The 26,651-nt window shown below is 39.4% G+C and overlaps 1 protein-coding gene across 2 annotated transcripts; it reads right to left on the reverse strand.

The window, feature by feature from the left end:
* wipf1b (WAS/WASL interacting protein family, member 1b) lies at positions 1 to 25,910 on the reverse strand. Of its 2 annotated transcripts, XM_087850032.1 has the most exons (10): positions 25,767 to 25,910; positions 17,039 to 17,146; positions 5,178 to 5,286; positions 4,214 to 4,343; positions 3,893 to 4,039; positions 3,055 to 3,799; positions 1,966 to 2,066; positions 1,624 to 1,800; positions 1,025 to 1,138; positions 1 to 187 (listed from the first exon to the last, which is right to left on the reverse strand). In XM_087850032.1, exons 3-10 carry the CDS (start codon positions 5,238 to 5,240, stop codon positions 135 to 137), a joined length of 1,530 nt encoding a protein of 509 aa, XP_087706158.1. In that variant the 5' UTR covers positions 5,241 to 5,286; positions 17,039 to 17,146; positions 25,767 to 25,910; the 3' UTR covers positions 1 to 134. The 2 variants fall into 2 exon arrangements, with proteins under 2 accessions (XP_087706158.1, XP_087706159.1); XM_087850033.1 differs by lacking the exon at positions 17,039 to 17,146.
* Between the last annotated feature and the right edge of the window lie 741 nt (positions 25,911 to 26,651).

A 26,651-nucleotide genomic window follows, 5' to 3' on the forward strand; every position in this document is an offset into this window, starting at 1 on the left:
CCATCTTACATGTTGCAGTTCTTACTTGAACTACATGCTGCATGTCAAAGCACAATGAGCGCAACAAAAAAGACAAATAGGGCAGGTAGACGAAGGGGGTAGTTCCAAGTGTTGCGATAGTTTCCATCTTATCTTCACCTGGGTATAGGAGGAAGAGGAGGTGCTCCTCTTTCCTTTTTACCAGAACCTGCAAAGAATCAAAGACACACAAAGTTAGTGCTTTCTTTAGTAACAGAGCATGTTTTCCTCCACCAGATGGCAGTGTCTGACAATCCAGATCAACAGTTTTCCCACTTGTTTGGAAGTTTGGACTAATATAATGTAAATATCAGCCAAAACTTTTAGTGAGTTCAATATTTTTAATTTATTGGTGCACAAATTCTTAAAGATTGTAGGGTAGTCTGATTATAGCCAGAAAGACTTAACAGAACTAAACTGAATGTTGTGACATTTTCCAGTTGGGACATTGATTGATTGTTGAAAAGAAGATTACAAAAGCAAAGTAATGAACTGGGAGGGACAGCAAACTTTGATGTTGGGAGTCAAATGGGAGCTATTGTCAAATGTCGGAAAAATACTGCAGACGATTATAAGAGAGAGAAATTAATGTTGAGACTAGCAGTAATAGGCCACAGACAACACAATTAGGACTGGTACCAGAACGTGGCCTGGGCTGAAATGTCAGCTGTCAGTTTGTCAGAAGTAATTTACAAACCATAAAGGAATGCTGATAAACTACTTTTCTTTGATTGTAATCTCACATTGAATATATTAAATCAATAATATATCGTTAATTTGTAATATTATAATCAGCATCACGTTTTTCTGTATTATATTCTTTCCTTTTTCTGATGTTTTTTGTGATGTAAAGGACTGTGGATCAAGTGGCTCATGTCCAAAGTAATGTTGAAATATGTAATGTTATGCACTGGTCTGTCAGTGTCTTTAACAGGTTAGTAAGCAAACTGAAAACTGCATGAAGATCATCTAACGATACTGAGTGTAGATAACATGCAGAACTCACCTTTGCTTTCATTTTTGCAAAGCTTACTGGGGTAGGTCTTCTGGGAGTGCACATAGGGCTCGGGTGGAGGAAGGTCTGACACTGGGTGAAAATTGAACCGACCCTCCCACTCATCTATTAATGGAAAGAATGAAGGTGTCAGTGTTAATTTCTCCAGCAGAATGACTTAGCTTTATGACAGTATATGTATAAAGGATATTGTATTTGTTTAGAATTGGATGAAACATGACTAAAAATGTAATTTTAAAAAATGGATCCCTGTAAACTCTTGTTTTACAATCTTACTACTTTGGTTAAAGGAGTAAAAAAAAAAAAAAACTCCAGCGGAGGTGAGTGAGTTCTTATGTCTTAAAAACAGCGCTGAATATCGTCTGGAAAAGTCCTTTAGAAGTCAGAGTTAGCCTCTTCTGTTAGCAAAGTAACCACTGGTACACATGGGCTTACGTGCTGGTTTTATGATTTTATTGTTCCTTAAACAGACTCGACATACTTCAGTGCTATTTTCCTCTTTATTTTTCCATCTTCTTGCCATAAAGTAGCAAAATTATTTTATAGACTACTCAAATAAACCTTAATGACATATTAAGGGTTTTTCTCACCTTGTATTTGGTTGTGGTTTTGGAAACCATTCCCCATGGGTGGTGGTGGAGGAAACCCACCTCCTGTTCCCGGCCTGTCAGGAGGAAGGGGAGGCCTGCCTCCAGGTCCACCACGAGGGGGCTCTGGGCCTGGCCGTCCCATAGGTCGACCTGCAGGAGGTGGAGGAGGTAGAGGGCCTTTGGAGGGGGAGAAAAAAACAATAGGATGTTAAATGATCCAAAGTGGCATAAAATCCAGTAACTTTTGATGTTAATGGGCATGCTATATCATAAATATGTCTAATATAAAATTTGAATGCTGCAGTAATTCATAGTTCAATTAACAGGTGAGCGCTTTTTTACCCGATCGTACTGATGACTGGTTCCTTCCGAGAGATGGTGGTCTCTCATTTGGTGGAGGAGGGAGAGGTCCTGAGCGGGTAGGTGGTGGTGCTGGACTATGGCTGGCGAAGATAAATGTAATATTAATCTATGTTAATCTTTTTTACAGTATCCCTATTTTTTAAGCACACATCCCTTAGGAAATATAAATCATTGTGCACACTACTTTAAAACCTTGAGGATTAAACTGCATATCTGAAATACGACATACAGATTTAACTTCATGGAGCATCAAGCACCAATCGCTCTGCTTTCAGATCTGCACCCCAGTCACTTTTGCCATTTTAGTTAAACAAATTTGGATGTTGCTGTGTGCACCTCTCCTTGTGTTCTCCACAGTTAGCAATGTTTGAATGCCATCTGTTAAATCAGCCGATGTTGTAAGCAGACACCAGGTGGAGTTTAGCTAAGAGATGAAACCTGAGGGGTGGGGCAGACTTAACTGTTTTATAAATACACACATTATTTTGTGTTTTTTGGTGTGGACAGGGAGTTTAGCTTTATTTTTATTTTTCCTTGCAGCTTGCAAGTTTGCTGTTTTATTGTGTACTTAATTTTGCTTTATCTGTTTGTCATTTATTTTGTGGTTTGGGACGATTACCTACTGCTTAATAGCAAAGCAAACACCTAATTTAACAGTAGGTTTCCTACCTCAGTAGCAACAGGAACCTTCCAAAGCTAGAGTAAGTGCTTAGTGGTATGTATGTTTTAGGCTGTGACTAGACTAGGAAACCTCTTAGTTTAAAGCCAAATTAAATTCGAGAAAAAAAAAAAGATTTTATCAACATTCAACTTAAGTTTTCAAACTGCGAGTGGCCTTTTTAAGGAAGCTACTGGTTCCTTTGCATGAAGTGTGAACTGCAGCATCATAGAACAGCTATTAGATTTGAATCTATGCAAACTCTGACATGTCGACCAAAGTAGATACCATGCTCACATTCTCTCCCAGTGTCTGATAAGAAATGCACCGCTGCATTTCTTATTTCTTGCAGTCATCCATTAAGGTTTAACAGATTTCAGGTGGCATATCAGATAAAACTTCGTCAGTACCTGTTGAGCGAGCTGTTTCTTTGGGGTAGACGAGGTGAGGGGTCATCACCTCCTCCTGGGGTGGGAGGTAAGGAAGGAGGCCCTGGACGTCCTGGTGGAAGAGGAGGTGCGCCCCCACCGGGTGTGGGACGAGAAGGTGAGGAAGAAGCAACAGACGGAGAAGGTTTGGAGTTGACTGAAGGAGGAGGAGGTGGCATGTCACGTGGTATGGATGGCCGGTGTCCTCCAGGGGCAGGTGGTGGTGGCGGTCGATCATCAGGAAGTGGGGGCCTCCCTCCTGGAGCAGGCGGTAAGGGAGGTCTGCTGCTATTTGGAGTTGGAGGCGAGGAGAAGCTTGGTCGAGGGCCTGGTGTGGAACCTCCTGGTGGCGGAGGAAGAGGGCCGTGCCTCCCTGATGGAATGCTTGGTGGTCCAGATGGAGATCCATGGCCCGGCCTTGGTCCTGAGGGGAGTGATGGTGGAGGTGGGCCCCCACGAGATGGGAAGGACTGAGCAGGTCGAGGTGCGTTGGGTACGGGAGGAGGAGCACCTCCTGGAGAGTCTTGCCTGGATGGAAAACCTGGGCGGCCCTTGGGAAGATCAGGGGCACTGCTACGGCCACCAGCAGGGGCTCCTGGAAGTCTAGGTGGTCCGCCGCCAGGGCTTCCACCACCACCAAAAGGGCTTGGGCCACCACCACCAAAAGGGCTTGGGCCACCGGATCGGCCTCCAGGTGGGAGAATGGGTCCTCGGCTGGGTCCCGAGTCTGACAGAGAACAAAACGGAAAAATAAACTACAAGATTGCACAAAACTTTCTTTGTTGTTTATCATTGTTTTGTATCATATATTTTTTTTTACCATTGGAGTCTCTGTTCGCTGCAGATCTCAGTTTTGGCATCCCACCCGCAAACAGGCCTCCTAAACCACCACCACCTCCTCCTCCTCCTCCTCCTCCTCCTCCTCCTCCTCCTCCTCCCCCACCACCTCCTCCTCCTCCTTTGGGTTCTGATAGAAAAAAACAAAAAAATATTGAGTTAATCATTCTTGCGACATGTGGAGGACATTCATTACTGAATCATATTATTTCCTCATTACTTGTGACTAAGTTAATACGAATAACTCCATTATTTCTCCTTTGCAATCATAACTGAAATAGTCACTGAAATGACATCGACTTACTGTCAAATACGGGTGCACTGCGGTCATTTGTAACAGTTTTCTTTAGTCTGGCTCCTTTACCAATATCAGACAAAAGAGCACTCCTTCCATGCTGCTCTGAACGGCTTAGATTTGGTTTTTCTGTGTTGGCCTGAAGAAGACACACAAACACTGTCAGCCTTGGGAAGCCACTAGCAAGTTGAGCAATACATGTAACTGTAATTAGTTATGCTTAATTGGAAAAAAGATGTAATTAAATTAACATTAAAGCAAAATGTTAGTGGTTAAAATCAAGGTTACAAGTTATTTTAATATATTTTTGATTATGGGATTTACAATACATCTAACATTAATATTGTTGTTTTGAACATGCCTGCACTTCTTTTTCAGATATTACTGGACAACGCAACTCAGCAAAGGATGATACTGTTCATTATTACCCAGTGTTCAATGCATATTTAAGCTTTCTTTTCCCTTCAAATTCTTGGCAGAAATTACACTGCCCATTTTCTGCTGGTCGCATCACTGCTGATTGCTATCTGCCTTGCCTTCAACCAGTCAAATGCCTCAAAGTGGGCGGTCTTTTTGTCTGTCACAAAAGACTAATTTCTGGAAATTAAATAGCATTTTCCTTTTGAAATAATAAAAAAAAAAATAGCTCCAACACATTATATTCTTCAGTGTGAAATGGTACCTAGTAAATTGTAAGCTTTTAGATTTCTAGAGCAAGCTTTTCAACACTACATTACTTTATAGCATTTTATAGAGAGATGGATAAACAGTCAGTGAAAGAAAGAGAAAACTGTTATTTCTTAAATGACTTAAACTTTAAAGTGACAGGCCATGTAGATGAAACTATGAATGAAAAATAACAACAAAAAAAAAGATTTGTTATGACATTATACGGCCACAAGATGTCTCTATCTCAGTAGAACAGAGCAACAGATCTGGCTTGATTTAGAGATAAATGAAAACAAAATCTCACAAGAGCAAAAGTAGGAGGAGGGGGAGCTGCTGGAGGTGGCGGTGGTGGAGGTGGTCCTGGCATCTTCTGCTTTCCTCTGTTTTACTCTATCTGCACTGGATGCCGCACCCTGGAAGACAGATCACAGGCATTCTTGAAAAACAGGGAAAACAAGCTGATGTTGAATTATGTTTTGACCTCTTAAGCAGCAGAGTGCATTCTTAAAGCATCCCAGTGTCCCATTAGGGATGAGGCAGGATGCTTGCACTGCAGTACATTTGTGTTTCCTCTTACAATTTGTTTATCAATAAAAGGCTTTTCTGATGACTATATAATTCATGACTCCACTACAGGATGGTAGAGACAGTAAAAAAAATGGCAGACGGCAAACAAAACTGAATCACAAAAATAGTGACAAAAACGCTGTATGCTGCTGACATCACAATGTAGTGATTACCATTGCTTTTTGCCTTTTTAGGGACATTTTTTTCTCCTTCAGTTACACAGTTTTTGTGATACACTTACTCGCCATTTTGTTAGGTACACGTGTTCAACTGCCCATTAACATAAAAATCTAATCAGCCAATCACATGGCAGCAACTCGAAGCATTAAGGCATGTAGACATGAAACAGATGACCAGCTGAAGTTCAAACGAAGCATCTGATTGAGGGAGGTGATTTAAGTTTGTGATTTAAGTGACTTTGAATTTGGCATGGCAGCTGGTCCCAGACCGGTTGGTCTGAGTATTTCAGAAACCTATGAACTACTATGACTTTCCCATACAACCGTCTCTAGAGTTTATAGAGAATGGTCCTAAAGAGAAAGTTTCCAGTGAGCAGCAGTCCTCTGGGAGAAAATGCCTTCTTGATGCCAGGGCCAGACTGCTTTGAGCTGATGCAAGGGCAACAGTAACTCAAATAAGAACTCTTTACAAACCAAGTTAAGCAGAAGAGGATCTTTAAATTAACAGCAAGCCTTGAAGCACATGGGCTAGAACAGGGGTGGGCAATCTCAGTCCACGAGGGCCGGTGTCCCTGCAGGTTTTAGATGTGTCCTCGAACCAACACAGCTGATTGAAATGGCTAAATTAGCTCCTCAACATGTCCTGAAGTTCTCCAGAGGCCTGGTAACAAACTAATCATGTGATTCAGGTGTGTTGACCCAAGGTGAGATCTAAAACCTGCAGGAACACCGGCCCTCGTGGACTGAGATTGCCCACCCCTGGGCTAGAAGGCCACGCCTGTTGCCACTCAGGTCAGCTAAAAAGAGGAAACTGAGGATTCATACGAATTCATCGAAGTTGCATGAATGAATATCGGAAAAAAGTTACCTAGTCTGATGAGTCTTAATTTCTGCCATGTCATTCAAATGGTAGAGTCAGAATTTAACCAACATGAAAGCATGGATCCAATCTGGCCAGTAGTTCAGGTTGGTGGTACACTTTTAGAGCCTTAGTACCAACTGAGCATTGTTTAAACTTCACAGCCAACCTGCTATTGTCCATCCAGCCACTGATGGCAGTGTCCAGCAGGATGACACATTTCAAATCATCTCTGGCTTCTTGAATATGGCAGTGAGTTCACTGTATTCAAATGTCTTTCACAGTCATCAGATCTCAATCAGTGCACCTTTGGGATGTTGTGGAACAGGAGATTTGCATCTTGGATGTGCATCTGACAAATTTGCCACAACTATATAATACGTAGCGAGGTGTACCTAATAGTGTGGCTTGTGTGTGTAGATTACAGATAACTGTTTCGTGTTTCAAATATCACAGGAACACAACATTATAAATAGCTTTGATGTGATAGTATTGTGTTGCGAGTTACTCTCTGACTTCCTCAACTAGTTTCTACAAACCAAAAGGTTTAACTACAAAATGTTGGTGTGGAAGTAACAGTTCTCATTATGTTCGTGCCAGACAGCAAAAGCACACTCTGGTGATCATTTCTCTAGCAAAATCTCCGTCATTCACAGACTAGCAGGGGTTGATAGGACTACATATGGATGCTAATAACTGTTTAACGGAAGAGAGAAATACCACAAGGAAATCCTTTTTAAAGTATTTTAAGCTGTAGTTTATTTAACGACAAGTACAGTAGATACTATGAGTTGACTGCACTGAAGTGCATGCGTCTATATATTTTGCACACAAAAAACAGTGGCTAAAGAAAGTTACTTTCATTTCCTTAAATTTGGTGAGAAGTCTGAAAATATGCAGAATACAAAAAAAACAAAAACTGTAGGTTACTTTGTTTGACTGGCAGGGATCGCACAACAGCACAATCATTTATCGTGGTGGTGCTCGTTCACTACATCTGAGCTCCACTTGGGTTTTAGCCTGCTGTACAAATCAGTGGGGGCGTCCAGCAACTGCAAAGACAGCAGCAAAGGCTCTCTATGATATGACTTCCTCTTTAGTCGAGTCTTTTTTTAACTAAACATTACTAATAAAAGTGGTTCTGACTGGAAAATGTATCACCCTTTGCACTATAATGTCATCTATTTATGCTATGTTGAATTCTTGGAGGAACTGAAAGTAAAGGACGGAGACAAGATCGCTCGAGAAGGAAATATTTTTTTCCAGAAATATGAGGAGTAACAGGTCATAACAATAAATCAGTTGATATCGATCTCACATACAACGGCAAACTGACAGTAAATGTTTCATCACTAAGGAACTTGAGTGTTCAGTTCCTGTAACCACAGCTTCAAAAAGTGTTGTAAATCTATATAAAGAGTTTATTTTTACAAAGCCAGAAGACAATGTTACAAGGGCTCGCTCTGTGTGAATGCCAATGGGAAGTCCAAGTGTTTATAATGCTTATAATAAAATACTGATGATTAACACACCATCCTGTGACTGTGATAATGTATTAGCTGCTATTATTCTCATTACCATTGCTCTTTTCCACTGAGAAGAAAATAGGGGAAAGAAAAACAGCACGTGAATAGTGAATGCATGCAGCTTAAGGACAAACTGAACATGGCTGATGTAGAAACAGCTGCAGACCACTGATTCTCATGTCCATGAAGCTGTGCAGCAGCAGCTTTCTGTTCTAACATCAGGCAGAACTATGAACTTGCTCCAGTCATTTGCTTCAAGCATCCACTATGCATTGTTTTCCATGAGGGAGAGATTCAGTCTTAACCTATCACTGAATCTAAGATTATTTTATGTGACCGCTGACGTGTAGCCATGTCAGTATACTGGTTTACCTGCATATCAAGAGTTAAGTCAGATAGAAATGTTCAGTACAGTTGTCTGCTTGTATAACAGTAACTGTGTCATGAGGATGGCAAAGAAAAACAAAAATAATGAGCTGGATCTTGATTGGCTCCATCATTATGTGCTTAAGTTTAAAAGTTCTTTTCAATTGGATCTCTTGAATGTAAACTCTCATCGATGAGGCAAATCAATGCAATCCCTGTCTGTAATGCAATGTATCCAGAACACTACACCAATGCAAGTGGCCATGTCATCAGTCACATTTCACCCTATGAGAAAAGGACTCTAAGATTCCAGTAAAGAGTAAGACGTGTTTACTACCAGAGAAAATGATGTCAGAAAGGTGTCAAAAACCCAGTGCGTCACTCACATTTGGCACTTCCCCAAATAAACTGAAAATGACCAAGACTTCTGAGTCGATATCTGAGTGGATAGTTTAAATTACCCGTTTGATAAAAAAGGTTGATGTAAAAAAAGCCATGAAGCAATCAAGGCAGGGTTGTGATTACTGATTGACTCCAAAGATGAATATGTAAATAATATAATATTTATTTTCTAAGCCTAATCCATTGCTATCATTAAGGCAAACTAGTCTGAATGCAAATAACAAACAAACTCATTAGTTTGTCTGTTAACAGTGTCAACATAACTGCTCTAATCACAGAGGTTAGGCGAGGCCACGTACAGTAGGCAAAAGGCATTTAACCTTATTGACTAACTTTCACTTGTATTTATCCATATCAACCGTTTCATCTCACAAAAATACACACCTCGCGGTCTCACTTCATTTTTATTTGCACGCATAAAAAAAAGACCATCCTCAAGGGGCCTCTTACTTCCTGTATGCTGCTGACAAACAGGAAGTCACGATGCGCCTCGAGAACCGCAGCCATCCGGTTGCCATCCGATGCCTCTACATCGCAGCCACGCATCATTTTGATATTCTCCTACCTCATTTTCTTTTCTCAACTGTGAATCGCCAAACCACACCCCAACTCCACACACACACACCCTGCATGTGTTTATAACCCCCATGTTCCTCCTTTTTTGCGCCTTCATGTTCACCCTTGCATGAACTATCAGCCTTCTTTTCTCAGTCTCGGACAGTTTCACTCAATGCCCTTTCCCTATCGCCCAGTCTCACTGGTTCCTGCGTCCTTTGTCGCTCTCAGTGTCTCAAAACAGTGAAAAGTGAAGTTTAGATTTTGTTTGCTTCCTAAAGCTAGCAACCCAAATCTTATTTTAAGGCGTACATTGGTCTTCAAAAATTATCCCCATCTCGTACTAGGGTTGTGATAGGGATACATTATATTACATTAAATTTACTTCCATTATAACAACTGTATATCTGTTACAGGGACAAAAGAACATGTTTATAGCAAAAAAACAATGCGCCTAACAATAATATTCAACATGATTATTAGTAAGAAGTTGAAACATTAGGCAGTTATTTCTCAATGTAGAGCAAGGAGTCTAAAGAGGACAGCATGTACCGTAAACATGCATCAGTGTCAGGGCTTGTATATCACACCACCTCAAGTAATTAAGTCACTCAGAAATTGGAAACTTCTCATTTGCAATTCCTTTCATACATTCTTTAGTCATATTTCACAGTAATAATAGACCGAATAGAGATTCGGTGAAGAGTAAAGAGAGGATTTAGAAGAAAATTGTGCGTTGGTGCACAAAGATGTTCACCAATTCCTAAATATTTCTGTTTTAAAAACTACAGAGTTGAAAAATTCAGTGTATAACATTTATTTGGAAATATAATGTGTCAGTTCGTGTGTGGTATTTTTGAAGATTGTGAAAAACCTCTTGCCTACTGTGCCCGAGCTTACCTAACCTCTGTGATCACAGAGTAGCTCTGTCAACACTGATAAACAGGAAAAACTAACGTGTTAGTTAATGACTTATATATTTGTTTTAAACGAGTTTTCCTCTTACAGTAGCAATGTATTTGGCTTTGAAGACAAGCATTATATCCTGATACTTGCAATATAATTTATCCTTGCGCCTTCTACTGTGGTACAAGTAGATGATAATCATAGAAATTATACATAGACAAAGCTACGAAGCCACCTACACGTCTACACAACCTTTTAGGACAATCCACTTTAAATAGGTGGCTCTTTTGCAGTTATAAAGGCCGTTACTCTTCCGGGTAGGCTTTCAGCAAAATTTTGGAGTATGTGTGTGGGAATTTTTACTCATTCATCCAGAATTCCCAAGCACTTTGAGGTCAGATAATGATGTTGTAGAACAGGGCCTGACTTGCAATCTAATGTGTCCCAAAGGTGTACGATGCGGTTGAGGTCAGCACTCTGTGCGACCCAATGAAGTTCTTCCACAATCAAGGTCTCTAAAGGCACCCAGCCCATGCCTTTAGGGACCTTGATTTGTGCACCGGGGCACAAACTGCTCCCATAAATTTTGAAACATAGAATTGTCCAAGTTGTCTTGATAAGATGAAGCTGGCCCAAGCCAACCCCACAGAGTTATTAAATTCAATTCATTTTTTGAGTTACCACCAGACATTATATGAGAGAGACACAACTGTGATCTCTACTAGTGCTTAGTGAAGTTCTGCTGTGAAGCCTCATCCATCTTGGCGTTTGGATGTGATGAGGGTTGGATGAGACTGAGAAACTCAAGAAACTGAAATTAATTTCTGGTAAACTGTGCAATTTTATGCTCATACAACCTGCAATCATACAATAAACGTTATGTAGTATTCAAAAAGAGTTGAAACTCATGAGTGAGCCCCTAAGCCTATTGGTCTATAGACTTTTATACAACAGATTTCTTTTTGAAGCTACAGAAGACCCCTAATTGCCCTCCAAGACATTACAAAGAATGCTATTTTAAGGCATTCCTTTTCTGTGTATTATTGTAGGGTCTTTGCTTTACAATTGAGGTGACTGCTGTTGTGATTTGGTGCTATATAAAGAAAAAAAATAACATTGAAATCACAGTAGACAGCGCAAGGATAAATTAGATTACTAGTAAGAGGTTAATTGATATCCTGTTAATCAGTAAAGGACTAACAACCAAGGGATGTCTGATCTTGCTTTTATCTGTAGTAAATTTTCTCCAAATATGGCTAAGTTGCCAAATACCAAGACTGCTGCATCAACTCATTTCCTCTCCCAGTGATGAAATCACACTGATACAACTGCAGATAGAAGACTGGTAAGTGAGCGTCAGGATTACCAAAGACATTTTTCACACATGCATTGAACCCTGATTACCTGACAGAATGCATTCGAGAATGCAAATTTCCGACATAGTTGAATGATTTTCCACCTGCCAGTTCCCTAGTACACAGTTCGTGTGATGTCAGTTGGTGCAATATCTGAAGAGTGCAGTTAATTGTTGGGTGCATTCACTGCTGACAACTGGTCATTGTGTTCAACGCACAATCCATCCACTCTCGTGTGTTGGCAAGGGAGTGAAGCTGTGGTTAAAACCACCTTCCTGGTTTTATATAGTTGAAAGTGAGCGTGTGAGTTATTTAAGGTGACAACAACAAAACAAGAATTAATTTGCATTATGAGGTGTGTGCTAGCTGCATTTTTAAATAATGCTGAAACAGCTCTGACTAACTGCAGAAAGACATCAACTTCCCCAAAGGAAACAGGCCTGTGTGATGAAATGGTAAAATGCGCTACAAAACTTCTCTCTCCCTCTCTCTTACTCACACATAGCCTAATATTAGCAAAGCAGTCACAATGGTTCCTTTGACAAACAGAGAGGAGCAAGGAGGGAGAAGCAGGGAGGAAGATTTGAGGGACTTTGAAGAGACTCCATGAAGACACAGACTCAACCTCTAACATATGCTTCAGTTTACAAATGGTCATAAAAAGGCTTCTTCATCCCGCCACTGAACCCCCTGTGCGCCACATCCTCATTAGATTTACTGCTTAAGTAAAATCATACATACACAAATTCATATTACAAAGCACAGACTTTGTTCTTCTTCAGGGTAGAAGTCACAAAGTTTGTTCTTTTGTTAAGATCTCCACATTTTGTTGCTTGGTGACTCGCTAACTTGATGCATTTTACCGACTGAAGGCTCCATAAAATGGAAGCATCACATTTTGGTAGCTTATTAAGTCACGTCTATGTGTCCCCAAAGCACCACTGGCTGCGGTTGCTGCAATGAGTTATCGGTAACCGAATGCCAGTCAAAGTGTTTTCCCACTAACACATTAAATTTAATCGGCCCCATTATACTTTCATCTTGGCATCTCTGCACTGAACCAACACACGTGACTCACGTGCATACACACTTGTGCACACGTGCATGCACATACAAACTGACATACGTGCTCACACATCTAACCTCTTTGAATTTAGTGAGAAGTGTCTATTCATAAAGAGAGAAAGCAGAGGGATTGTATCTCTGTCTGTTTTGTGAAAATGGATGGGCAGACCCCCCAGTCTACATGCTACAGCCTTTGCAAAAATATGTATTACGACTCGTAGGAATACAACCCCCACAAACCCTCTGATTTTTAGCTCTATATCTTCAAATAGTCTGTCGCAAACCACAATACAATTAGAAATTGACTTTGAGTGCTTGTGGTCCGTAAACAGAAGAGATGGCACTGCATATACAGGACCATCTAACTCCCATACCATTTGGACTTTTTATTATACCGCCATTATAGGGTTGCCATTTCAACATGAAAGCTATCTAATGAAAAGAGGAATTAAAAGGATTCAGAGTGTCAAATTTCATAGGAACGTCACAAAGATTCTAAAAAATATTTCTGCTCAAAGAGGCTGCTGAGTCTAAAATGTGCCTGATCAGCTATAATTCTCTACAAAGATAAAATCTGCAGCTTTTCTTTTCAACTTGTTAAATAGCCGTTATACCTCGGGGCTGCTGTTTGTGATATCCCGAAGTTGAAAACTCTTGTTCTAAAGGGTGTCTCTGAAAAAACGTTAATGTGCACAGGTTGTTGGCTTCGTATGATGTGCAGATACAAAGGAGCAGCCACACTTCTGTGTGGCAAGAATAACCCTAATCTGACTGTGATTCACTGCATCATTCACAGTTAAAGCCTGCGCTCCGTGGCACTGTAAAATAACATTATAGAGTGAATTACATTCACATACATTAACACATTAACTTTTAGACTTCAGAAGTCTACTACTGTTCTCAGTTAATTGAACAGAATCATGTCTGTCCCTTTCTGGATAAAAGAGGAGTGACACGACATGCTCCACATGAAAGCCAGAAACATCATCAAAGCTGAGCGTTTTCTTATGGAGCTTAGAAATTTGCACTCCTGACATTATTTCATATTCACTGTTAAAGTTAAATGGCACAACTAGCCAAATAGCTAAGTGGAATTAGCTAAGTGGAAGGGAAACTTAATTCTGGCATCTTAAAGCATTTGCATTATTGCATGCGATGGTGAATGTCTGAAAAGAAATATATGGCTTTTAGAATATTGTGGATATTGATTAATTAAAAAAAATACATCACAATATTGTAAATGCTGTGATTTTATTTTCAAGCTCTAAACTTGATTATTTAAAGTTCACAAATGTTAGATTCACAGCAGTAACAAACACTATCAGGCTTCAGAGCATACAGGAACGCTGTGGTTCGTGAATTAGAGCAGGAAAAAAAATCCGCCCCCCTTTTGTTATTTTTTTCTTTCCACAAATTGCACTTTGGTTTGACACGTATACAAGAACAAACAGGTTAGCACAAAGACAAAAAGAAACAAGTAAAAAAAAGGAACAAGGACCATTTAATGACTTGATAATATAGCTGGTATTCTGGTATCCATCCACTTGTGTTCACTGTTACCGTGAGCCAAAAGTCATTCATCACTGTATGTGAACAAGGCTCCCACACTGTTATTACATACATTGTTTGTTATTCTTTTCCTGCACGTGGGAAATGAACTCCCCAGTGTGCGTTTCTCTCCATCTGTAATGTTGATAAGAGCTGTTGTGTTTTTTGCGTTTGTGCCATGCATTATGCTTGCAGGGTGGGAGGGTGGACAGTGCTTCTCTATGGAAATGGCATTGACAAATATTGACAATCCCACACAGGGACAGGCAAAAAAAAATAAATTAAAAAAAAAGCTGATTTTATGGCAAAAACCATATCTCAAACTGACTTCAACATTTTGATTAGATAAATGGCCAAAATAGTAACTTTTCCAAAGATTGATTCTACATTCATATGGAAGTAAAGAAATGTGGAAGACTGTGTATAAACTATTTTTTAAAAAGCTGTTTGTCAGTTTAGGCATGTGTAATAATTTCAAAGGGGTCATGTTGGGTGGAAGCGGGCTTATCATTAAGAGGAAGCCTGGCATCACTTTTCATTCAACTCCACCCAAGCTGCAAACAGGCTCAGTAGTGAGTGTTAAGTTACCATAAACGATAAGACAAATTAGACACATTTTGTGTATTTCAAAAATTTTAATTCTATAACTATAAATTACTATTTTAACATTTTCATGCATTGGAAATCAAACAAAAACTTTGATGCCAATTCCAAAAGGATCCGAATGTGAGGTGATTTTAAACATGAGCTGCAGGAAAACTGTAATTTTATACACTTTACAAGAAGCCCAGGGTAGTAATAAATGTGTCTGACACTAAGCAGAAACAGTGCTGAGTGGCTAAGCTAACATCCTGTGGTGTGTTCACATACACACACCCGCTTACACACACACCAGCTGTATGTTGACAGATGTGGTTCCATTGCTGCTGTTTTAGTCTTCGACTCAGCAGGGTAATTTTACCTCTCAAACATTTCTCCAAAATAGAATTAAAAGCTGAAAATAGTTTGTGATGGGAATGTGTCTTCCTCCAACATCAACAACAAAAAAAACACCTAAGTTTTTCTTCAAAAAACGTTATTGTAAGTATTGTGGATTTATGTTTTTTCCCTTACATGCATTGAAATATGGACAGACAACATTTAAGCAGAAAAGGAAAAAAGGTTATTGCACAAAATTCACGTAAGACAAATATAGACTGGACAGGCATATGAAACCACTCGGCGACGTGATGTGATTTCTAACCACTTTTACCATTTTTTCTGGTTTTCCTCCATACCTACACCACTTCCTACAAAAAAAGACAATGTTTACCTTGACTTTGTCTACCATTCAAAGATTTTGTTTTACGATTCATTATGTGTTTTTTATGAAGCAGGCTGAAGGATGATTCAATACAGTCCTTTTAAATTAAAAAAATAGATATATATTATTATGTTTTTTTAAATTGATGGTACATTCTATAACTACCCACAGAGTTGGTTATTCAAAGACCTCTTTTAACACAACAGCCAGATTGCAAGGGCTTTCAAAGTAACTGGACATGTAGTTATAATGGTTCAGTTTAAATTTAATTATATAGTTCCAAATTACAACAGTCACCTCAAGGCTATATAGACTCCACAGACACTGTTTGGGCAGCAGCATGTCATTTAAAAACAGATCATGCACAAAAGACTCAGATAGGAGATGACCACACAAGTGATGAAACTCAAAAACAGTTGGATACTTTTGTAACAACATATGTTAGAAAATATAACAGGGAAGTAGGAGAAACATTATATTATTATATATAATATTCTTGTACAACATACTGAATTGACAGTCAAGCTACTTGGTGCAAAAAAAAATCAATAATAATAATAATGATCATCTAAGATGTAGGCATGCATATCTATCTTTTGCTAGAATTTTGAGGATTACTGTGAATATAAACTCACAATAATCATTAATCCTCAAAGAGCAGAAAGGCCCATTTGTAGTTTGCAAATACAAATGTAGCCTCCTGAGTCACAGCTCAATGAGCTGAAACAAAATAAGGCTAATGCAAAAAATACACCGGAAAATAGCATTGAAAGCATGTGACTGCATATTGGTGGTGTTTCTGTTATGCTATTGCCTTAATAATTATTTCCAGCTAAACTACTGTGTTGTTGTACTTCTGTTTTAAACACAAATATGCACATTCTTTGTGCTCAGATTCAGTTAAATGCATCAAAACTAATATCCTTGTTAAGCATGATATTCTTGAACATAAATCCAAACCTAATAAAGAGCTTTTCAGGCCGAAGAAATTGATCTAGTATGCTGAATCTGCAGCATACTAAGTAAGTCACCTGTTATGGTGAAGACCAGGCTTAAGACAGCGAAAGACCACAATAAGCTAGAGCTAAATGGGGCTCGGTGAGATCATCATCATGTGCAATATAGCAAGTCTGCTAATGTGGGCTTAACAACTCCAGGAAGTCAATGTGTTATATTTATCCATCTAATTGCTTTTGAAGAACCTAAACTTTGAGTGCTATGTTGTAAAAGGTCAGCATTCATTACCTAATGTATTTGTTTTATCTAGTTTCTCAATGCAATGTACTTTCACATTACTAAAAACATCCAGGAAATGAATTCTAACGGATGCTCAGCTGGCTTTAACCAAGACTGGGCTTTGCCCTCAAACTTCCTCAACATAGGAACAAATATTTTTTTAGCTCATAACTTCAACTAAACTACTCCAAAAAAGGGGCCGCCAGGTTAAGAACAGACTTCAGGCTGATTTAGAGTCTTTTTTTTTTTTTTATGTGATGCAAAACAGTGGAAAGAACATAGAAGTGAATGGACTTACTCAATCTGTGTCCATAGAAGAATCAGCAGTATATTCAGTAGACAGTAGAAAAAGCACCTTAGTTCATTCCTCATAAAAAGGCAAAATGCGAACAGCAGCCACATACAGCTGAAAACGGAAAAAAACGGAAGATTAGTAGCATCTAAAAGTCTTCAACACACATTCATTACCAAGTAGGACTTCTTGATTCCACTTCCTCTAGAGTTGCATATCACATATTCAGAGAAGTCCCTCTTAAACACATACAGAGCATACATACAGCGTGCACCACTTCCTCTTTTCAGTTCCCCCACCTGGTGGAGGGGGAGGGGAGCTGGAGTTTAAAAAGAAGTCTGGGCCAATAGAAATCCAGCAAAAATCTGACATCTGTGGAGGTTATTCATCCAGGTAGGAGTCCAGCAATATCATTAGAATGCAATCGTACACTGAGGCAGCAAAATCCACTAAATAAGAAGAAATATGCAAAGTTATTTTTTGTTATATAATCTAGCACAACAAGGTCCTTTTAGAGTTTTTAGAAGTAATGGTATATATAATATATTATACTTTTAAAAGTTAAATGCAGTAGCTCATCAGCATTGCCAATTCATGTTTTAAAGGACGTTCTTTTCAAGTAAAGATCATCTGCACACTGTGTGTGAAACAAACAGCGACTATAAAAAAAGGTGAAACCTCAGAGAAGAGGAATTAGCGCTCCCTCCCTCGCTCGCTTGCTCTTCACTCAGTTTACGAGATGTTATGACTTATTTGGTTGCAGTGACCTTCCTGCACAACCAGATTTCGATACTTCTTTACATAGAAAGGCAGTGTTATTTTGTGCGACTGTTTAAGGCTAATTTCACTAATTGATAAATACATGTTACACTATTATCAAGAGACATTTTTTATATATTTTATAAAATTAACTAAAATTTGGTATGCAACACCTGAGTGCAGTAGAGTCAAGTGAATACTGAGATGAACCAGCTAGGAACATTAACATCTTTGTCAGTCTTTTTGCATCCTGCAAACTGAACCCAATGATGACACCAAAACATTTCGTTTTTTGCTACAATTTGGTGTCTTCAACTGACTGTCATATATATTAGGGGTGCAACGATACTCGTATCGATATTGAACCGTTCGATACAGTGCTTTCGGTTCGGTACGCATATGTATCGAACAATACAACATTTTTAATTTATTTTATCAACTTTCCTTCTGACGGTGCTGTCTGTGTTGAGCGCTCAGTGGATCTGCGCTCGACAGTGCAGCCTAGGCGGAGTAGTCGAACGCAGATTCACTGAGCGCAGGGCAAGCTAGCTAGACAGAAGCTAAGCTCGTTGCAACATGGCAAATTGAACCTCCCCCACCCTCATTCAGATCTGGCGTCTGGAACTATTTTGGTCTTCATGTGACGTATGACCCTGAAGGTAAGCGAGTCATGGACTAAAGTAAAACAGTATGTCAGATGTGCCAAGCAATGCTCAATTACATGAGTGGGAACTAGTGTGTTAGCGCAGTTAGCTCGTTAATGTGTTGACGCTGTCCAGCCCCACACACGGGGCAATCCGCGGTAGCTCGTTAATGGAGATTTGCCGTGTTGTGGCGTTAACCTAATTTCAGATTAAGGCTGACAGCACTAGTGGGAACACAACGAATATGACTGCACATTTACCCGATAGCATCCTAGTGCAAAGACAAGTGGAAGCAGACAAAAACAACAAGCACGCATACAAACTTTACCGAATCATTTAGACAGCCGTTAGCACATGATTCTCCTTATGGGGACCTGATATGTTTAATATGCTGCTGAGAATATAGCCCAGAAGAAGCGTATAGTATAGCTTTTATTTTGGAAAGAGACATTTCTCTGTAATAAACTCTCTTTTCCAAAGATGAGTGATTACTCGATCAGATACAGGGCTCGCAAAATCGCTAGCCCGATGTCCCGGGGCTAGCGATTTTTCCAGTCGGGCTGCCCTGCTCTGCTCGTCGGCCTATCGTAGGAAGGAAAATATATGTCAATGCTTTTGCATTCTTTCGGAAATGTAGCTGGGTAATTATGTCATTGGCATCGGTGAGCCACTGTCAATATGTGACATATTGAAATAGCGTTTGAATTTGCGCTTGTTTTTTGCATTCACTTTGCAATCGCGCGAACTGTGTATAGAGAGCGACAGCACTGATTGGTGAGTGATGATAATTTGCGCACCAATTCCTCTGGCATCGTCTTATCAATCGTTAGCTTACTATGCAAACATGACAAGTGAAATCTCCCGCAGCAAGCTTAAACATGTGAGAGGTTGATCACGCAGAGAATCGCTGAGCGTTATGTGAATGCGTGTGTAAAAGCAGCAGGATATATATTTTAGTTCTGCTGAGCCAAACAAGACAGGTCAGGCTGAAGAAGTGACAGCCAAAGAAAAGCTTACCACAAAACGGAAAAGTTATGACAACTCAGACTATAAGGCAAAAAGAAAGAGCAGCTTTATGGTTTCATGGACAAAAGAATTTCTGTGGCTGCAATATGACGAGCTAAATAACCAGGTCTACACATAAGTGGTCCGCAGGTGCGCATTCGCTGTCAAAATAAAAAACGCGCACAAGATAAGAAGTTGCAACGCGTGTTTGCATACATAAGATTTTCAGGAGGAGGACAGACATTTGTTTAGAACTCATAAAGATGTCGAAGATGTCTTTAAGCAATTACTTTGGTGTTCCTCCACTTCCAAAGAAATGTCAGGAGTCCGAACCACAAAAGAAGCGCGTATTCTCGGAAAAGTGGTTGCAGGAGGTGAGCTGGCTTCAAACAAATGATGAACGCACAGAGAGGTGGTGCAGAATGTGCCGTGAAAATTTAATAAATGACAAATTAATAAAAAGGCATGAACATTTTTTTTGTATCGAAAAAATATCGAACCGTGACACCAAAGTATCGAACCGAACCGAACCGTGAATTTTGTGTATCGTTGCACCCCTAATATATATATATATATATATATATATATATATATATATATATATATATATATATATATATATATATATATATATATATATATATATATATATATATATATATATATATATATATATATATACATATACACACACACACACACATTAACAGAAAGCCATTTCCTGCTTTTTAATGACAGAATATCAGGTGCAGCTGTTATTTAACTGAAAGTGAATTTATTATTCCAGCCCATAATGTGGCTGGACAAAAAGGTTAGCATAGCTCCACAGCAGACGCTTCCTGTGCTCTCAGTGTCAAACTTCCTGCTTCACCACACAGTCAAAGGCGGTCTGCCAAGCCACCGTCAGCTGCACTTCAATACTCTCCCTCATGTCTCCGCTTTCCATCCAACTACAGCAACAGAGCAGCGTCTTAAGGAGACACCTTGGCTTATTCTCATGTACTCAGCTGTTTTTTCTTTACCAGAATCGAGTCTCCAGTGAGGGGAAAAACACGTCTGGGTAGTTACCTCAGTTAACCATATAAAAAGGCCAATGTTTCCCTTAACGGAGACTGTTGCAACTGGCTAATCCATCAAAGAAATGCCTATTCTGTCAAATCATCACTCAACCAAACAAAGCAAACACAGATTTAAACAGAGTCATTGCAGGTGATGGGACTGATAAATGACTGAGAATGAAGCAAGCATTCAAAAAACAAACATCCCTCCATATCTCCTATTCTGAAACACAAGAACATTAACCTTTAAGAGATCAACAGCAAAATCCTTCCATGTTTTCTAGCCCTGCTTAAATGCATCCCTAGCAATAGCATGGTGATTAACATTACAATACTTTAGCATGCAGTGTGTATTAGTGTATTTTTACTCATTCTGCACAGATCCTGCTAAAATTAAACAGTCTTAAAGCTTTGAATCCAGAGATTAAGTATTAAGTATCTTTCAGTGTGTGACTTTTTTGGAAATGCACGGGTTATTTTTTGCTATGCACCAACACTATGTCTAAGACGTTTTCCCATTACATCATGTTGCAGTGTTTAGTCACTGCAGCATCAGCAGTTTGGGCTGCAACTGTAGTAAATCTCAAAAATAATCTAGGAAAATGCATCTTTAAAGGAACAGAGTCACATTTTTGTTCTTATACCTCCCTATAGAACAGGGGCTGTCTGCACTGTTTCATACCATGACACATTTCATTAGTCAGGTGTTTGTGGGTGAGTTCTGTTATGACAAAGCAAAGATAACCGTTTCCTTGTTTCCACTCCGTACTAAGCTAAGTCGCTGCTGGTTGTAGCTTGATCTTAAACTAACAGATATGAGAGAGCTATCAATCTTTTTGTCTAGCTCGTAACAGCAAGTCGATGACTCCATGAAACCTGAAATGCTGATGTATTTGTTGTGGCATGTCAAATTTTAAATTAACTTAAGTGTCACATTTCTATACATTTATATATATATATATATATATAAGTGCTGCTGTAATATACTGTAAAAAGAGTTTGAAAAGGTTACACACTATCTCTGTAGTCTTCACAACCACAGCAGGCACTCTTGTTGTGTCTCGGGCATATTCAGCCCTATCAGATTCACAGCCTGAGCAGAGTTGTGTCTCAGTATTTCCTCTTTGTTAACATTGACATCACAACCACACCTAGAGCATGTACTATAAAGCAAGTTCAACATACCCAAGATATATTTTCCTTATCTTTGGAAACATGTATCTAGGTTCATTTATACTTCTTTTGTCAGGCTGAATGGTAACACAACTCAGTAAGTCAACCCAGGGTTGGTGGGTTGGCTGAGGTATCAGCACTTATATATCTAAGGGGAATATGTTGGCAGTGCATCACTAATACAAACATGGATAAGTTTTTTTTTCAGTTGTAAAAATGTAATATGACAAAATAAAGGCAGGTGTTGGTGTAAAGCAGAAGCATATAAATCTACTACACAGCAGCCTAGTGCACAAAAAGTGTGGTATTAATGTGACAATTCGGCTTGCAGTCTATATTGCTTTGAGAAGACTGGAAGGGTAATATATAAAAAGTGAATAATATTTAAAGAAAGGAAGGAAAACTATAAGAAAAAGATGTGTCAGCTGATAGACTTATCACCATTATGACCCCACCATCCCACACAATTGCATAGTTGATAAAAAGGTATTCCTGTGGCAGGTAAGACAGTCTGAACTTAGTTCAACACCACCAGACTTGCATGTCTGGTGTCCTCAAAATAAAGAGGAACTCTTGAAGAGCGAATACAAAAATGGAAATCAAACCGCTACATAGGCTTACCTACAAAATGTATATAAACTAAACACGTAGCAAGCCTTAGGTTCTTTGTTTTAGGATAATATTGCTTTTTTTTAAGCTTTTTACAACTATGAAATTGCTTTAAACAAGAGACAGGAGAATAAAGATGCTTATTGGACCAAGACAAAGAATTTTGAAGGTGTTTAACTTGAGATTCTCTGACTATCTTTGACACTATTTTTCAGAGAAGTAATTGGCGAATGCACACATAACCTGCTCCAGAGCGTGAGGTACTACGACCAATCTCAGGGTTAGTCCTCCAAACCCCCAATCCTGCTTCATGGTGCAGGCTTCTGAAGAGGGGTCACTGTCTCAATAGAGTTCAGGAAGGAATGTCATTGGGTTTAAATGCGTATTGATTTTTTTGGCATCTCAACACACAACCTCAAATATGGTATTAATATAGATGCAAACATCAAACACTGTTATTAGACTCATTGGGCTGAAGAGAAGAGAAGAGAAGAGACTCCTCCTTTGCTGTATGTCACAGTCACATGAGTGTTAGTGGAGCTTGCCTGCAGGCCACTCAGTCACTTTAGATGCTTTGTGATCACACATCAGACCGCATATGACTCATATAGTGTAGGTTAAACAGAAATGACACAATCGTGTCACTTAAATGCTTCAATAGTGTGAAAAAACATCGGAAAATATACAACAGCTAATGCTTATTTGAAGAAACACTTTAACTTGTACATCTGTTAAGTTAAAATAATTATCCCATGATTGATATGCAGTTGGGAAAAATGTAGAGTACCAGAATGAATAGACACAGTGGCATTGAATTGGAGGAATACTAATCAAGCGTTGGAATTTAACCACTCTGGCATTTCCTGACCACATAAATCATTGTTTCATTTGTGACTGTGCCTGTTTATAGCTTTGGCTGGTTACATTAATGGCACATGAAGCACATGGTCATGAATTTCAGTTCTGGACGGACACAGTGGTGCCAGAATCACATGCTTTACACAGGAAACCGAGCAGAGCACAAAAAACATGTTTTTTGGTTTTACTACTACCCGCACATGCTACACAAATGCATCTGAACAGTGGTGCAATTCTTTTCACGTCATAGCCTTCATAGAAGGAAATGGTATGATGTTTCTTAGAACATGTCTTTTCTGAGTTATTTTAGAAGATGACAGAAGTGGAAGCTCCTCGCTTCCTAACTGACGCTGGGTTCGGCCCACTGTGCACTGTGGAATGAAAAGAACTCTGAGCTAATACTAGTTCTGTGACGAGGCACATGAATGAAATACAACCGGGGGGCGATATGAGCACACTCACGAGGCTGCCCTTTGTTGTGCAATGACCAAAACCTCAAAAGATTTTAATGAAACCCGGACATAAAGTAGAACAAAACTTTCTACACAGTGCTGCTCTTTTTGCTGGTTGTAAGCCAGAGAAGTAACAGGTTCAGTCCAGAATAAGGTTACACAGGAACACCACATATTTACACACAGCTACCTTATTAGGCTGCTTAATAGACAAAGCTTGAAAAGGTCAAGTCAAAGCTGATGTGATGGCACTGACGTCAAAGTATTGGATTTTTTCCAAGTTTCAGGATCCCAAAAAGCACCACTTCTAGTCATCCTCACTCACGCAGTCAAGTGACTTTCAGCAAGATACTAAAGGTCAAGACACATAATCCTAACCCCGAGCCCCCACAATGTATCCAAACATTATCCCAGTAGCTGATACAGGCACTCTTGCAGCATGGGTAAATGTAAAGTGCTCTAAACTGTCCTCAGTTAAAAGTAATTACAAGAATACAGTCCATTTCCCCAGTTAAGGATACTTGACTTCACTGCAGATTTTAAGAGGCTCTACTTATCAGCAATATAGCCTGCTTCTTACTGAGGATGGAACAAAGCTCAATGAGTGCTTGTATGGTAATGGTTTCAGTTTAAAAGCATCTCTAATAATCTTAAATTAACAAAACTTTCTAATGGAAGAAACAAATCTCTATAGGTGCCATAGTTCCAGGAACAACACGACAAAATCATCCCCTCTAAAAGAGGCATTTAAAACCTTTTTTTTTTTGGTAATAAAATGAGTCATTAAGATCCCAGATACTTACAGCCTACTCTATTCTTTTGTCCTTCTAGACATTGCTTTGATGAAATGCACAGATCACACTGGATCGTCATCCCTGGAGCTACTGGTGCACTAATGCTCTGAATACATTATGCAATTAAGTAAATAAAGTGAGAGAGGTCTGGGACAAACCAGGAGGTTTGGTGAATTAATACACTGAGGATATAAGAAATAAGAAGTGGCTACATATTGACAAATGCACAAATAGCATTTCAGTAGTGCTTCAGTACGGAAAACTGAATTCAAGTCAATTTCACACCATTGAGAACGAAATGTAAACTTGGTTAATTTACTAGTGTTCCTTTTAGTGTCAAGTGTCCTGAACTAAACCAGCATGTTTGCCGACTTCCCATATCTGAAAAAAGTTATCTACCCAGGCACCAAAACATGACTGTTACAACAGTAACAGGTGAGATATTACACAATATCAAGAAAAGCAACACAGTGGAAAGAAAGAAAAAGTCAACTGATTTAAACTACTGATAAAGCCATGCAAGTCAGACTGGAGCTAAGAAATGTCAGATAAAGTGGCTGCTAAACTGTGAAGGTGACTCTCCAGGCCTTGCAGAGAAGGGAGGCAGTACTGTGTTCCCCATTTGATTAATGTGTTGTCGCCATTTGTTTGCTCTGAATTCTTCCATTCAAAGTAAGTAGCCTTATAAACTAAACGTTTACAGTACTAGCTCGGGTTTATGAATCTGTCTGTGTAAGTGCATGCAGAGATACTGCTTGCCAAACAGGTTGTGGACGCACACAAACTCGCGTTCTACGCTTTCAGCCTAATATCTCTTCTGTGCAGCTGTAGTCAAGTGCATTTTTGTATGTGTGTGTTTGTGTGTTGCCACAAGTGGCCCCTGCTTTTTACAAGGCTCTTTGAAAATAAAACCCAACACTGCAGCCCGTCCCCGCACGCCTGTAGCTCTCTTTACAATTACGCAACACGAAACGCATGCCTTATGTGTAGCTTAACTGTAAGAGAGACGAGCTACATCTTCATGATCTATGAAAAATCGGAAGTTTTAACAGAAACCAACACTGAGCACTATTTGTGGGTGGGATGAAGAAGGAAAAAAAACCTGGCCTGTGCCCAAAGTCCCAGCCAGATCCCCGCAAGTGCCTTAAAGTCGTCTTTTAAGCGTGTAAACTACTCTTCTGATCTTGAAATAAACAGTTGTTTCCATCTCTGCTCAAATCATTCCCAGCTGCTTTCGGAAAGATGACAATTCTCCTTCTTTCTACTTGTACAGCGAACTCGTCTGTCACGGTTTCCGCTTAAGTGCAGCTTTTTATTTTCTCCACACAATGACACAAAAGCAAAACTTCAACGAAATTTAAGACAATGTTTGCTTAACTTACCTCTGCAAGACCGAAATGCTGTCCACGGCCGATGTAATCTTCCATCGACCGTCAACACACTATGGTTGATGTTGAGGACCGCTACGCAGCCAATCCTGAAGTCTGCAGAGGGCTGGCAGGCAGACAGACAGCCCTGCCACACTCGCCTCATCCAGAGCCTTGTGCACAGTGGGTTGAGCAAAGACTGCTGAAGGAGAGCTACATGAGGAAGTAGTTTCATGATCACAGTGACTGTGTGGAAAATTTAGTTTAGCTAAATGAGACCATAAATAATATTTATACTTTCTATAGACAACATAAGACATTTAATCATAAAACATTGCAATAACTTCGGTAGTGTTACCAGTAAATATTAAGATCTAGGTGTGTGTCTAGAGGGGAAGGTATGTGGTGGCACTGGCCAGACCTGAAAAAGGATTGTAGGTGCAGCTAACTGCCAAAATACTGTCAAGAGAATGGCTACAGGTAACAAATATGCATTTGTATTTTAGGTGTTTTAGGCTTTATATATTTTATTTTTTAGAAGAATCAGTACTATTATGCTACTTCAGTAGAATTTTGACATATTCTTCAGTGGCTAAATACTTTTTTTTGCCACTTTAGAAAACAGCTATTCTTTACAAAATGATAAATGATATGTAACACTTTTCATGTCTTAGCATTGATATGGCTGCACAGGCCTGCAAATGATGCACACAATAATATGCAATGTTTTCCATGCTTTCTAAAATCACTGATCAAACATTTTGTTTTCCTGTCGGGTTCTCCTGCCTTGTTCTTGGTGCCCCCTTGTCTTCCTATTCAAAGGCTCCTGGAAGCAGCCCCTTATTCAACCAGGTAACAAATGAAAGCAACTGTACTTAATAGCAGCTGTTTCTAGAAGCC

This window comes from Neolamprologus brichardi, chromosome 13 (assembly GCF_056152115.1).
Source record: "Neolamprologus brichardi isolate AB-2024 chromosome 13, ASM5615211v1, whole genome shotgun sequence".
NCBI classification, from domain to species: domain Eukaryota; kingdom Metazoa; phylum Chordata; class Actinopteri; order Cichliformes; family Cichlidae; genus Neolamprologus; species Neolamprologus brichardi.